This window comes from Dermacentor andersoni, chromosome 2 (genome assembly GCF_023375885.2).
Source record: "Dermacentor andersoni chromosome 2, qqDerAnde1_hic_scaffold, whole genome shotgun sequence".
NCBI lineage: Eukaryota > Metazoa > Arthropoda > Arachnida > Ixodida > Ixodidae > Dermacentor > Dermacentor andersoni.
The window spans coordinates 14,976,145-14,990,842 of NC_092815.1; the positions used below are offsets into that span (position 1 = coordinate 14,976,145).

The 14,698-nt window shown below is 47.8% G+C and overlaps 1 protein-coding gene across 1 annotated transcript in view; it reads left to right on the forward strand.

The window, feature by feature from the left end:
* LOC126542936 (monocarboxylate transporter 13-like) overlaps nt 1-13,394 on the forward strand; it is a 31,415-nt gene extending 18,021 nt beyond the window's left edge. Inside the window, exons 4-7 of the mRNA XM_050190055.3 lie at nt 9,569-9,977; nt 10,372-10,865; nt 11,746-11,904; nt 12,600-13,394. Of these exons, the coding sequence (XP_050046012.2) occupies nt 9,569-9,977; nt 10,372-10,865; nt 11,746-11,904; nt 12,600-12,637 (1,100 nt within the window). The 3' untranslated portion in view covers nt 12,638-13,394. The remainder of the gene's footprint in view (nt 1-9,568; nt 9,978-10,371; nt 10,866-11,745; nt 11,905-12,599) is intronic.
* Nucleotides 13,395-14,698: the final 1,304 nt, after the last annotated feature.

Here is a 14,698-nt window from a genome sequence, read left to right on the forward strand (position 1 = left end):
GAATGAACTTGAATAGTGAATACCCTTCAAAATCTCAAATCCAGACGACTATCGTGTGAAAATTGTTGAGGGCCTTTAGAAAACCACGCCGACGGCACGCGTGCGGCCAAGGCCCTAATAAAACCTTATTAGACAAGGGTTGCTTATTGAACTTGGACGTTTGTTGTGTCTATGATAGGAAGTGGAGGGAGGGGAGGAGGGGGGTTCTTGCGGATTATATCGCGGGCGTATTCTTTTGCCTTGTGTACATCGCACTCCTCGCAGTCCGGGCTGTGAGTGGCGGAATTACGCGTACGTGCCCGATACCTCAACTAAGTGAAAAATATTTTTCAGAGGACCTGTTGAATATTTCTACTAGTACAAGCATTCCCATTTATGAAGCAACTCACACCCATAACCAAATGCGATTAGCATTCTCAAATACAGCAATGTAGCCACCAAAATTTTGCAGGCCGTAGGTTTCGTGAAAAAGTGTAATTTCCCAGCAATTTCTGCCCCCAGACAGTAAAACCCTGCGACACTATGTTGCTTGCGCATATCTGTACAAGCTAGAAATCCTAATACCATGATGCCTGCCTATATTGCAGGAATATTTCACTTTTTCTCAACAACGCGGTTCGGAAACCTTCCGTGCCAACTGTACATATGAAATGCAGAAATGCTCTCACTGCGGAATTTCATACATTTTAGGCTGGAAGTTGAGTTCTATCAAATATCTGGAAGCCGCAATTCATTAAATCTAGAGAGCTTTATAGCGCCAAGTTTACAAAACCGTAACTTCCCACCAAACATTTAAGCAAGCAAACTTGATTTCATACTTTGCAGGAACAGCCCCTAAAGAAGCACACTGAAAATAGCGACATTATCACATCATCATCATCATCATCATGCCATTTTATGTCCACTGCAAGACGAAGGCCTCTCCCTGCGATCTCCAAGTACATCTGTCCTGCGCCAACCGATGCCAACTAGTGCCTGCTAATTTTCGAATTTCATCGCCCCACCTAGTCCTCTACCGTCCTCTACTGCGCTTCCCTTCTTTTGGTACCTATTCTGTAACCCTAATGGTCCATTGGTTATCTAACCTACGCATTACATGATCTGCCCAGCTCCATTTCTTTCTCTTGATGTCAACTAGAATATCGGCTATACCCGTTTGCTCCCTGATCCAGACCGCTCTCTTTCTGTCTCTTAACGTTATGCCTAGCATTCTTCGTTCCATCTCTCTTTGCGCAGTCTTTAACTTGTTCTCAAGCTTCTTTGTCAGTCTCCAAGCTTCTATCCCATATGTCAGAAGCGGTAAAATGCACTGATTGTACAACTTCCTTTTCAATGATAATGGTAAGCTTCCAGTCAGGATCTGACAATGTCTGCCGAATGCGCTCCAAACCATTCTTATTCTTCTGTAAATTTACTCCTCCTGATCAGGGTCCCCTGTGAATAATTGACCTAGGTAAACGTACTCCTTCACAGACTCTAGAGGCTGACTGGCGATCCTGAACTATTGTTCCCTTGCCCGGCAATTGGTCATTATCTTTGTCTTCTGCATATTTATGTTCAACCCCACTCTTACACTTTCTATGTGAAGGTCATAAATCATTTGTTGTAACTCGTCCCCAGTGTTGCTGAACAGTACAATGTGTAGGATTTTCGGCAGTCGTAGCTGTAGGGATGAACTTCGGAGGAACCAGGAGAGCAGGATTTAATTGCAGGATTTACATTTTAAAACAGGACATACATTGGCAGCCCAGCGCGACTCCCATATGGAGCCCGCAAGACTAACATACAGCAAACAGCTTACGAGCACACAGCTCACTAGTACATTTCTAGTATGACAGAGCACTCAGCTCCCGACAACGAGCACGACACGAGCACACTAGCAGCCGGCAAACGCTGCTTATAAGCTCTCCGCTTGACGTCATAGTTCGACGTCATCATTCGGCGTCACTCTTCGAGGTCCACGTGGACGGAGTCCCAGTGGGCGGAAACGCTCGTCCAGTCATTGTAAACTTGCCGCCGCCCCGCAGTACGGCCCACACACACAAAGGCACACACGTTCGAGCCTACACACACAAAGGCTGACACGTTCGAGGGCCCGTGGACGGAAATGTTCGTGTTGCACACACACACACACAGGTGAAAAGGCCGGACAGTTCTCGGTACCGCCCAGCTTTCAGTGCCGACGTCAGAGGGCTTCGTAGAACTCTGCTTTGTCCCGGATGGCTCGGCCAAGTACCAATTTCCTGAGTTGATCGCGCGCCACGTGGCTGCCGGCCCTTCGCAGTTCTCCGAAGGGCGCCCCGTCTGGTGGGCTTGGAACACGTGCAGCGGGCTGAAAGCTGGCACGTTGCCACCCCGTACGGCCATTCTTAACAGCTCCTCCATGGCCCGGAAAATCTCGCCTGGCCAGTGCTGGCAACCGCTGGGCAGGAAGAGAATGGCTGGCGAGCAAGACGATGGCTTTGCTCTCTGCAACCCCTGCGTACTTGGAATGCCTTCAACCATCTTACAACAACTGGCACAGAAGAGCCGACCCGGCAACACAATACCGCTCAGCGTTCAAACGCCCGGAATCAGCTGCTAAACCAACAGGCCTCCTATCACAATTCCAATGCAAGTCACTCAACTGGGAATCCCAAATTTTGCCCCAAAATTTCGTGCCGTCAAAGCGAGCGTTCACGTTCCCCTTTCAGTTCGACCAAACTTGACTGTCGTGCTGCACAAGAGTAAAGGTTTACGCAGAATTAAACCGAAGGCTCTCAAACACCAATACCCAAACATAACATAAGCAGCCTAACTTCACGAACAGCCTGTTCTTACCCTATCGCAGTGGCGTACTTATCTCACGTACTGTTGCCACTGAACAGTCTGGCCAACTCCACAGGTACGCAATCACAATCGCGCTAGCTTTGTGGTCCCTATTCCGAACACGTGCTTGCATCCAACAAAGTTTTCATCACCATGACTCACATTTGTTCCTTTAGTCCACACAGGACACGTTCCTTAAACAAACAACCAAACTTGCGTAACTTACGCATCACAGAGGAACCTTCGAACAAATGTGTCTTCTAATAACTAGCTCTACGCACGCGTACTAGAGAAGTCAGAATACGGCTGCCCTCAACACACACAAGCAACCCAGACATAAATCTGCTTCTTTCCGTCCACACAGGACACGCGCTAATGGACTTAAGAGCTCTTCTCAGTGCAAATCGTGCACTTACTGAAAATCTACGCGCTTAACCTTAGAAAATTCAAAAAACACTTAAAAGAAAAGAAGGCTAAATAACACACACGCGCGTTACGATAGGCCTCTCAACGATAACCTTGACCTTCAGGTTACTCACACACACAAAAAAGCAAGCCTATATACTTATTAATGAACACCTCGCGAAACTACATGTTTACTTAAAACGCGTCTTTCAAATCTCAAGCTTCTCAAACGAAAACACAAACAAAGCTCAAACCTTACATATTGAAAGAAATCCTAGTCTCAAATAGCGAAAACTTTCCGATGCTCAAAATAAAAAAACAACACACTTCATTTCTACGGAGGGCACTCGGCCTCCCTTTCCAAACGCTTACGTCTGACTCATACTTTGAGTCGTACCCGAGGTGGTCGCGATTTGAAAGCTACTCTGGCTGCCGAGGAACAACAAAAGGGCTGACTCACTATCAGCTCCCCCAAGACGCTAGGGTCTCCTGCCAATTTGCGTCCTGGCGCCCCGCTTTCCTCACAAACTCGATTGACCGCGTCGCTACTCCCCACCTGGTCTCGTCTTGCCACCTTGCGCTTCTTCGTACTGCACGCTGAGCTATAAAAAGAACTACGGAACGACGGGGAGTTTAACAGCCCCGTGCCCTTTGTCCGCGTTCGTGCAGAACATGCTTCTCGGTCTCCTTTTGACCGGTGGCTCGAACGTTTTCGATGCGTCAACATCGTCAGTGACGACCGCACCTTTTTCCTCGCGCCCTGCCCTCTTGGGTCTCTCGCCATCTTTGGCGGCGCTACATTAGTTACCGTCTTTCGGTCTTTACCGCGCTTCTTTTTACGGCGCTTTCTCTTCGCACTCACTTTCATGTCGCCTTCTCGTGCCTCGTGCTGGCCGGTACACATTTCGTCGGCCCGGATCGGTCTCTTACCCGCACAGTCTGAGTGATTTACATTTAAATCTACTCTCACTTTGCCTCGACTGGCGGACAGCCCAACCGACTCTGGAACAATGCAGCAGGCTTTACTCGAGTTAGACAAGTCGCACTCTTGCGAACTGCCCTCTACTACATTGCCCAGCTCACGCTGTGCATCGACACACAGTCCGTCGGTATCGATCGCTGTCTCACGCGCACAGTCCGAATGATTAATAACTGAACCATCCCTATCTAGGCTATCTAGACTGGCGGAGAGCCGCACCGATCCCTGAACAATGCAGTTGTTCTCTCGTGAGCTACGGAGTTCGCCACCCCGAGAACTATTCTCAACTGCATCGTCCAGCTCGCACTTCACTTCTGCACGCAGATCTGACCTGACATGGGTGCTCGCGTCTGTCAAGGCCGTAGTATTCTGTACCTCGCTAACGACCTCGCTACCATGAGATGCGACGCACACGCGCGGTAACTGTGCCAATTTGTTCGCAGCTGGCCTAGCTGTCTCTACAGTCCTCTGTTGGCACAGCACCTCGTCGCTCTCACTCTGGCCTTTAACGGCCCCTGTTGCCACTAAGGCTTCGTTAGCTGCTAGCACTTCGAGTTCACTTATGAACGTGCTGCTACTCTCACAGGTACTACTACTTTTCTCGGCTTTCGACGAAAACCTGCAATCTACTTCCTCACACTTTTGCTGCGTCCAGCCTACAGATTTCTCAAGCCGCTGTTGACTTCCTGCGTTTAGCTGCTGCAAATCCTGTATCTGTTTCTTTACTGCTGCAATTTCTTTTTCAACCTCCTGCCGTTTTTGCTCACGCTCTTGGCGTTTTCGCTCGCGCTCTTGGCATTCTTGCTTAATTGATTCCTGTTCCCGCTTTTTGCTTAGAATTCGTTTGCCCATTTGTTCTATGAATTTCAAATCATTGTTACTTTCTAGAATGGTTTTACGAATCTCTGACTCCTTCAAGTCCTCATCTACGCTTACCTCGATCTCCTCACACAACCACAACAGGTCAGCTCTCGTCAAACACATTAGGACCATGGTCGCTACTTTAAGCTTTGGCTCTGCTGTCACACAATACTTGTTGCGATACCCACGCAAATCAAAATACAAGTAAAAGATCCCAGCGAATCAAATCCAAAACACAGTGAAATTGAAGCCTGGTAAATCTTACAGCCAAAACCAAACGCTTACCCACTGAAGCAGCACCATATCACCAGTCCTTCCCCGCCGTATCCAGTCAGTTGCAAGAGGTGGTCAATCTCAAGTCGCCTCCAACTTGATCAGGATGCCGGTCGGTCACCATGTGCCAACGTCCGTCAGCTGCCGTTGCTGTCTCCCGAGTCGTAGGCCGATCTAGGAGCCGTAGTCGCATCTCACCGCTGCCATTCAGTTATTAGATTTGGCAGTCGTAGCTGTCGGGATGAACTTGGGACGACAGGACTAGGCGAGCAGGATTTAACGGCAGTATTTACATTTTGAACAGGACATACATTGGCAGCCTAGCGCGACTCCCATATGGAGCCCGCAAGACTAACATACAGCAAACAGCTTACGAGCACACAGCTCACTAGTTCATTTCTAGCCTGACAAAGAGCACTCAGCTCCCGACAACGAGCACGACACGAGCACACTAGCAGCCGGCAAACGCTGCTTATAAGCTCTCCGCTTGACGTCATAGTTCGACGTCATCATTCGGCGTCACTCTTCGAGGTCCACGTGGACGGAGTCCCAGTGGGCGGAAACGCTCGTCCAGTCATTGTAAGCTTGCCGCCGCCCCGCAGTACGGCCCACACACACAAAGGCACACACGTTCGAGCCTACACACACAAAGGCTGACACGTTCGAGGGCCCCGTGGACGGAAATGTTCGTGTTGCACACACACACAGGTGAAAAGGCCGGACAGTTCTCGGTACCGCCCAGCTTTCAGTGCCGACGTCAGAGGGCTTCGTAGAACTCTGCTTTGTCCCGGATGGCTCGGCCAAGTACCAATTTCCTGAGTTGATCGCGCGCCACGTGGCTGCCGGCCCTTCGCAGTTCTCCGAAGGGCGCCCCGTCTGGTGGGCTTGGAACACGTGCAGCGGGCTGAAAGCTGGCACGTTGCCACCCCGTACGGCCATTCTTAACAAATGTTATCTGCAAATCTAAGGTTGCTGAGATATTCGCCGTTGATCCTTACTCCTAAGCCTTCCCAGTTTAATAGCTTGAACACTTCTTCCAAGCACGCAGTGAATAGCATTGGAGAGATTGTGTCTCCTTGTCTGATCCTTTTATTTATGGGTATCTTCCTACTTTTCTTGTGTAGAATTAAAGTAGCTGTGGAATCTCTGTATATATTTTCCAAGATATTTACGTAAGCGGCCTGTACTCCTTGATTACGTAATGCATCTATGACTGCTGGTATCTCTACTGAATCAAATGCCTTTTCGTAATCTACGAAAGCCATATAGAGAGGCTTATTGTACTTTGCGGATTTCTCGATTACCTGATTAATGACATGGATGTGATCCATTGTAGAGTATTTCTTTCTGAAGCCAGCCTGTTCCCTTGGTTGACTAAAGTCCAGTGTTGCTCGCATTCTATTCGAAATTATCTTGGTGAATATTTTATGTAATCCTGGGAGTAAGTTAGTGGGCCCATACCTTTTCAGTTCTTTAACGTCTCCTTTTTTGTGGATTAATATAGTGTTTGATTCTTCCAGTTTTGTGGGACCCTTGAAGCCGGTAGACACTTCGTATAGAGAGCCGCCAGTTTTTCAAGCATTGTCTCCCCCATCTTTGATTGCATCGACTGTTATTCCATCTTCTCCTGCCGCTTTTCCCCGTTTCATGTCTGGCGAAGCCCTTCTGACCTCATCTCTAGTTATAGGAGGAGTTTCTGTATCCTGTTCATTATTATTTCGAATGGAGTACTCCTGAGTCCTCTGGGTACAGGTCAGTGTAGAATTCTTCTGCTGCTTTTATTATACCTTCGAGATTGCTGATGATATTACCCTGCTTATCTTTCAGTGCATACATCTTGGTTTGTTTTATGCCAAGTTTCATTCTCACTGATTCCAGGCTGCGTCCATTTTTTACGGCCTTCTTCAGTCTTTCTCACGTTATAATTTCGAATATCACTTATTTCCTCCTTGTTGATCAGTTTTGACAGTTCCGCGAATTCTATCTCATCTTTTGAGTTGGACACTTTCATTCTTTGTCGTTTCTTTATTAGGTCCTTTGTTACTAGGGAAAGCTTGCCTACTGGTTGCCTTGGTGCCTTACCTCCCACTTCAAGTGCTGCCTCTGAAGCCAGCCTAGTTACATTTTCATTCGATACCTCTATGTCAACTTCATCTCTCTGTTCTAAGGCTGCATATTTGTTTGCAAATAGCAGCCTGAATTGGTGTGCTTTTAGTGTCACTGCGTCTGGGTTGGCCTGTTTCTTCTTGACCAAGTTTACTCTCTCTCTCTTCCAAATGAGGTGAACCCTAGACATCACCAGCATCGGCAGAAAGTATGAAATCTATTTCATTTCTTGTTTCGCCATCAGGGATTTTCTAGTTCCACTTTCTGCTGCTACGCTTCCTGAAGAAGGTGTTCATTATTCGCAGATTATTCCTTTCCGCGAATTCTACCAGCATCTCTCCTCTGGCATTCCTAGAGTTGACTCCGTAGTTGCCGATTGCTTGTTCACCAGCCTGCTTTTTCCCCACTTTTGCATTGAAGTCGCCCATTACTACAGTATACTGAGTTTGCACTTTTCTCATCCCTAACTCAACATCTTCATAAAACTGATCTACGTCATCGTAATAATGACTGGATATTGGAGCGTAGGCTTGTACGACCTCTAATCTATACCTCTTATTAAGTTTGATGATGATTCATTAATGGTGTAGAATTCGTCAATGCTGCCCGCTATGTGCTTGTGGATTAGGAATCCTACCCCGTATTGCTTCTTATCTCGGAGATCTCTATAGCAGAGGCCATGGCCGTTAGTCAGCACTGCATAAGCCTCACAAGTTCTTCTAATCTCACTAAAGCCAATGATATCCCAAACAATGCCTGATAGTTCCTCAAAGAATCCTGCTAAGCTAGCCTCTCTCGACAGAGTGCGGGTGTTAAAGGTTGTCAGGGTTAGTTTCCATTGGCGGCCTGTCCGGTTGCAGAGATTCTTAGCACCCTCTGCTGCGTTACAGGGCTAATCGTAAGCAGATCTGTAACGCAGACCTGTAAAGAGCGACAGACACAGTGCAATGTGAGTGTCACTATATTTTTTATATAGAAACATGGGAATGTAGACCACATCAGAGCCGGCTATCCCGAAATCGCAATCTCGTTACTCAAGAAACAATAATAACGAAATAGAAAGGAGAAAATATCAGAAAGCACGATGCACTGCACATGAACACGAGCGCATAAAGACTGTCTCTACCTACGAGCACCTGCACTGAAAGCAAAGTCCAGGAACTATGGTGTGGCCACTCATTACACATGAGTGAAAGAGCTAGTCCACATAAGCATATTCCTATACACATAAGCACAACACCACAGCGAGATCAGCTCGCTCTTTTCTGTGCCCTTTAGTCTAAGCGTTGTTCATCTAGAATTTGGATTATGCAACACCAATCGGCCCAAGTTTCTACACTGCTGAAGAACTTTGTTTTCTTAGAGAAAACATCAAATCGTAACATTGTTCGCACGAATTCTGCAACGCGTCATCTTCTCAGTGCAGTGAATATATCAGTTTTTTTCTTTTCGCTTTAGACGTCCTAATCGATACTACTCATAGTATCAATATATTATATTCCATTCCGGAACTGTAGTTGTAAACCTGATGTTTTATTTCTTCAGCATTATTCTTGTTTTCTTTTTTGAGTAGGAAAATACAGAGAACTTGACGTCCTAAATCGTAACGATGCTTCCGACACAAATTTTACTTTCTCTTTTAATTCAAAGAAGAAAAAAACATGTCAATATTGGTTAGTGGATGCCGGGCAACATGATTTCTCAATTCCTGCATATATTTAGATGTATTCAAAAGATAATGCTTCCTCCTAAGGGCATACTAAAGAGCAAACGCTGAAATCTCGACGCCGGTACGCCGGTGTGACGTCAATGATTTCATAATATTTTCTCGTATTTTGAGAAGCTTGCAAGGCTGCGCCTTTGGTTCCCCAAATTCTTGGCCGGTAAACAACCACCGTTAGACACACGCTAGTTGAAATGCATGACGTCACGACGAGCTGGTCCGGGCCGGCGTCGCCACGCGTTTGTCGCTATATGGCTTCTTTTACGACTTGTAGCAGAGTGGCCGTTTAGCAATCGCAAAGGCAAAAATTGCCAGCACAGTTTAAAACAATGTTTCTCTTCAGTGCCCCTTTAAAACGGTCTACGCCTGCGTCAGCCAATCGGCTAAAGGCGTCCGCGTTTCCTTGACTGCAGGCCTCGGCCTTGCATGCGCCGAGCTGGTGCCGTTCTCAGTGGTGGCGCGCCACTTTGTGTCGTTCCGAGGCACGGCACTGGGCCTGCTGTTCATCGTGACCTCCGTCTCGGGTTTTGTGTCCCCCATGGCGCTGGAGTTCCTGCGCCAGACTTACGGCTTCCGCTGCACTCTGCACCTGGTCGGGGCCATCATACTCAACATGCTGCTCGGGTGCTTCATTGTGAGCCGCATCGACCGCACCGATAGTTCGATCGACGAGCCGCCAGTCACCCCTACGAAAAGTAAGGACCTGCTTGCCGAGCCGCCTCGAATGCCAGCCGAACGGCGGAGGTCTAGCTTCCAAGCAGCCTCGCTAGGACAGTCATGCTCCATCAAGCTGGCCCAGTCCATTATGTCGCTGGACAAGAGGTAACGCATCTTGCCGTTTTCTGCGTGAACTTCAACTGTGCGTCTGCTGTTCTTATATTTCATACGGCCCACCTCACGTAATTTCGTATGTGCGGTCTTAGTGAACAACTTCCCTGTTGCATTGCGTCTCCAAGTTTCAAAATTTCCGGAACATGAGGAAAACTCACGTTTCCTTTTCGTTCTTTTTTAATCTGTTCCCGAAAAGATGTTGGCGTCATCGCCACCATATGATACAGCGCTAGCATGTAACAGAGCCGCGTAATCCATTCCAACAGCACTTGTATAGTAGGTGCACTCTTAAGAAGGGCGGCCTGTTCGCGCTTAGCGCGTGTCTCCTCCGTCGGTCATCGGCGAAAGCTTTCGATTGCCGAGAATCCCCGTCCCTACGCTGCAGGGACCGTTCGGCGCGGGCCCAGCTGCGGCGCAACATGCGCTCCATGCTCGCGCTGCCCTTCGTGCACATCTGCGTGTCGCGCGCGGCTGCCCTGTTCGCGCTCACCACCATCCTCATCACCGTGGTGGACTTCGGCGAGGACAACGGCCTGTCGGGGTACGACGCCGTGTCCCTGCTCACGGCGTACGCCATCGGCGACCTGGGCTCGCGTCTCATCACGGCGCTGGTGCTCGACACACGCTTCATGAGCACCGGCTCCACGCTGCTGTGCATGTTCGTGCTACAGGCGGTCGTCATGGCCGTCATGAGCTTCGAGACGAACTACTGGGTGCTGCTGGTGTGCTGCTTCGTCACCGGCCTCTCGAGCGGCGGCCGCTTTTTCACCTGCACCGTCATGGTGGCCGAGGAATTCGACGAGGACGCCATTTCTCTAAACCTGGGGGTCATGAACTTCGTGTCCGGCATCGCGTGCTTCATCAGACCGCCCATAATCGGTGAGCGTCAGTAGGATTCACTCGAGGCCTCCCATTCCGGGAGATTATATATATATATATATATATATATATATATATATATATGCGAACCTTTTAAAGAAGGGATAGGCAGATATGTATATGGAGAGAAGAGAATCCTTCGTCAGGCTTCGTCAGGTGTTTGGAGAGCCGTTGTCATAGCGAAGGTACTGACGTCATCCGCATCGACCACTTGCGTGAATATTGGCGTCGCGTGAGGTTGCAGGTGCTGGGTTGCAGGAGGCTTGGCAGCGCTAACTAGCAAATTCAGTAGCGACAACGAATTGGTGAATCTGGTGGGCCCTAAATATTGTTTACCAGAATGGTGTTGTCAATTCCTTGAATTATACCGCGTTTCGTTGCTCACCAAGTTTGCTTGCATGTGTTCCTTTTTTTTTCGTGTGCTGGCTGTTGCATCAGTATTTTATTATTATTTATTATTTGATCTGCACACATAAAAACAATCCCAGAGAATAGGAAGAGAACTAACTGGCAACTGCCACTGGGAGGGGCACAACGCCTGCCGGCTCAAGAAGAGAAAAGATACATAGAAAGCAATAGTGACGTAACACTCGAATAAAGTAGGTTGAAGGGTCACTTATGTCTTCTTTCCTGTCTGCGTTCCTCTATGCGTTTGTTTTCGTGTGAACACGCTAAGCCGCAAAACTCGAGAAGTACTGGCGCCACTCGAATAATTGAGTACAGCCTTCGACGAAAAATTAATTCCCGGTGACCACTATAGTCACTGAAACGCACGATGTGCTGCAGATTATCGCAGTCTAACACAGGCTAAAACTTCTCATAGCACCTTGAAATGACCAGTATTGTTGACACCCTAATACGTGCGCGCACGTCTGTGCAGGTTACTGCCGTGACGTGCTGGGTTCGTACACGCCGCTGTACCTGTTGCTGGCCGTCATTAACGCATTCTTCACTGTCACATGGAGCCTGAAGTTCATTCTTTCTTTTCGCAAAAAGAAGGCACCACCGCCTCTCAGGGAAGTCCTACAAGAGCTGCCAGGTGAAGTGCTTTATGTATGTGTAGACTGTCATGTTCTCATGACGGTGAAGCATGAAAAGCTGCCAAAGGCGTGACTTAACAAGTTAACTCTTCATTGTGTAATCTTGCGCTAAGAAGGAAAGTAACGCTCAGAGCCGAACGAAGCGGCGAGCCCAATCGTCGGTCGTCTCGAGTCAGACGCGCCGGCCGTGTTGCACAACTCTCGTCTTACATTCCAGCGTTATCGCTGGTGTCCGCGCACGTTCTAGAACGCACATCACTATTCGCGTCAAGCATTCAACCTCGCTACAGGCAGGATGCTTTCTCTAAAGAATCGGTGACAACATTCGAGAAAGTTCCGATCCCCGAAGGCGAGTCTAGCGCCGAGCGATAATTTTAACAGTTTGACGTAATAGTTCTGCTGAAACCCAGGTGGAGAGAAGTAATTAATAAAGGAAAAATGAGACATCCACCCAATCGTAGCAATTGCTACAGAGGAAACATACGGATTCCTCGAAGAAAAAGCCTCACAGTTCAAGAAAAATTCACCCTGGTCCGGGACTCGAACCAGGGACCACTGCCTTTCCGGCACAGCCGCTCTACCACCTAGGCTAACCAGGCGGCTAGCAGACGGTAGGGCGACAGCTACCTTTCACGAGCCATCTGTCTCAGAGAACCGTAATTAATATTTTTCTTCGTTTTTTTTTTCGTTTCAGATGCAAGAGGACGAATAGGGAGCATCACGTCATTTTGAAACACACTTCTGCAAACTATGTTACATATATTACGATTCATTTTCCAGCTTGGTTGAAAAGGTTGCCTCGGAAGGCACAAAATACATCCCAGGCCTCTGCTGAAAAAAAAATAGAACTGAGTAATAGGTAAAAGAGGGAAACTAATTGAGGCTTGTTAATGACAACCAAGGGTACAAGGACTCGGGGCGTTAACGTGACAATAACTAAAACGAGAACAAAAGCGCACAAAACCGGGTTGCAAGCGGAGACGTTATCATAGAGCGTTTGACCACAAGTACCACAGCTGGGACTTCGTTTCAACGTGAACTGGCTGACTTCTGAATGCAGTGCCCCATGCTCTGCAGGAAGCAATTTCTTTATGAGTAAACCAAGAGCAGTGACACGAGAAAGCTGCTAGGTTGCATCATTGCGCATTCGTAGTTATTGACGCTGCGAGCTGCAGCGAAAACGGAGGATGACGCCTGTATACATGAAAGGCCATATTCAGCTACAACAGAGAGCGCGGTTATTTTTTCGCACGTGGCTACACGGCTAGTAACATCGGGCATATATATACACAATACGATTTGCAAGATCACTGCCAGATAATCGATGCAAATTTCAGGAAGGATAAGCCAAGGAAGAATAGCACCCTCCACGTCATCACGTTACTTCTACAGCCGTGAATGTCCATACTCCAAGAGAAATTTTGATGTAGAAGTGCAAAAAAAAAATGATGATAAAGTGGTTAAAATAAAATCCGATGACACCTAAGTACTTATGAATTGTGAATGCGAAAACAATAATATCCAATTGAACGCCTCTGAGCGGTCCTTCGAGTGTTCAACTGCTCGCGGGCAAGCAATCGTGTTGAGATGCTTGGAGCGCTTTGATAGGGCCTCACTGAGGCGCAGTTAGAACGCAGGCAAGAGCTTGCGCCTCAAGGTATTGAGGGATGAGGACAATCTGCGCAGCATTTTCCAGAACTGTAAATGGCATTGGCACCTGAGCAAATGTTCAGAAGCAGTACTTACGACAATTGGGCCCTCCACGCTATGGCATCGCTACGGCTCTACGAATTTATAATTTTTAACAACATATTAAGTTACAAATGCAACACATCGCAATAATTACGCGTTAGTGCAGATACTCCTTAGATTGTTGTGTTCAGGAAACTGTAAGTCCTTGTGAATTTAGAACGCTAAAGCAATAATAGTTAACGTCACAACAACGTTTGGAGCCACAAGCGTGAAGACTAAGGCACATCCACGTACTAAACATCATTCCCATGGCAGCTCAACGATCGCGGCGCCGCAGTTAAATACAGTGATTTTTGTAGGAAAACCTATGTCTCAACCTACGGCCTCCGAGACCTGGCGGAGCGCGCTCGCCACTCAATCTCGGAGGCCTTGTTCAAACATATTATGCTCCCACCTCTGCCTCACTTTCTAATCAGCGAATACCATGGCCTCCAGAACAGTCGTGTGTCGATTTGACAATTACGGAAGGCTGCGCTGCGAAACCTGTTGGAGTTTGTAGGTTTAATATGGGAATCGCCACCTTATGAGCGCCCGCTACAACGCTGGCCCCTTTGCTGAGGGCCTCCACCTGCCTTCTGCACATGGTGCAGAAGGAGGAACTGCCTCTACCGCTCATCCTCCCTCTTCCTCTACCCACTTTCACTTCCCACTCCCTCTCCCCTGACGACGCTTCGCCGTGCTCCTTCAAGGGTTGAAGAATTAAGCATCATTTCCTCCTACAGATCGCTATCAATTGCGGAAGTCGTACACATGACCGCTGTACGACAAGCGCTAATCGAGCAAACTGTACACCCAATTAAACGGCCTTCACGCAGTGTGCTGCTCTTCCACGCACACGTGAATGCCACTTGTAAGACTCCCGCGTGTATATATATATATATATATATATATATATATCATAAGAAGCCTCTTCATTTCATCCACTTTCATTTTCATTAATTTATCGTTTCTCTATTTCATGTATTACGCACAATTTCCATTATATTGCCCTTGGTGCCAGTGTTCGTTGGCTTCTTATGAGATGACTAATAAAAATCGGGC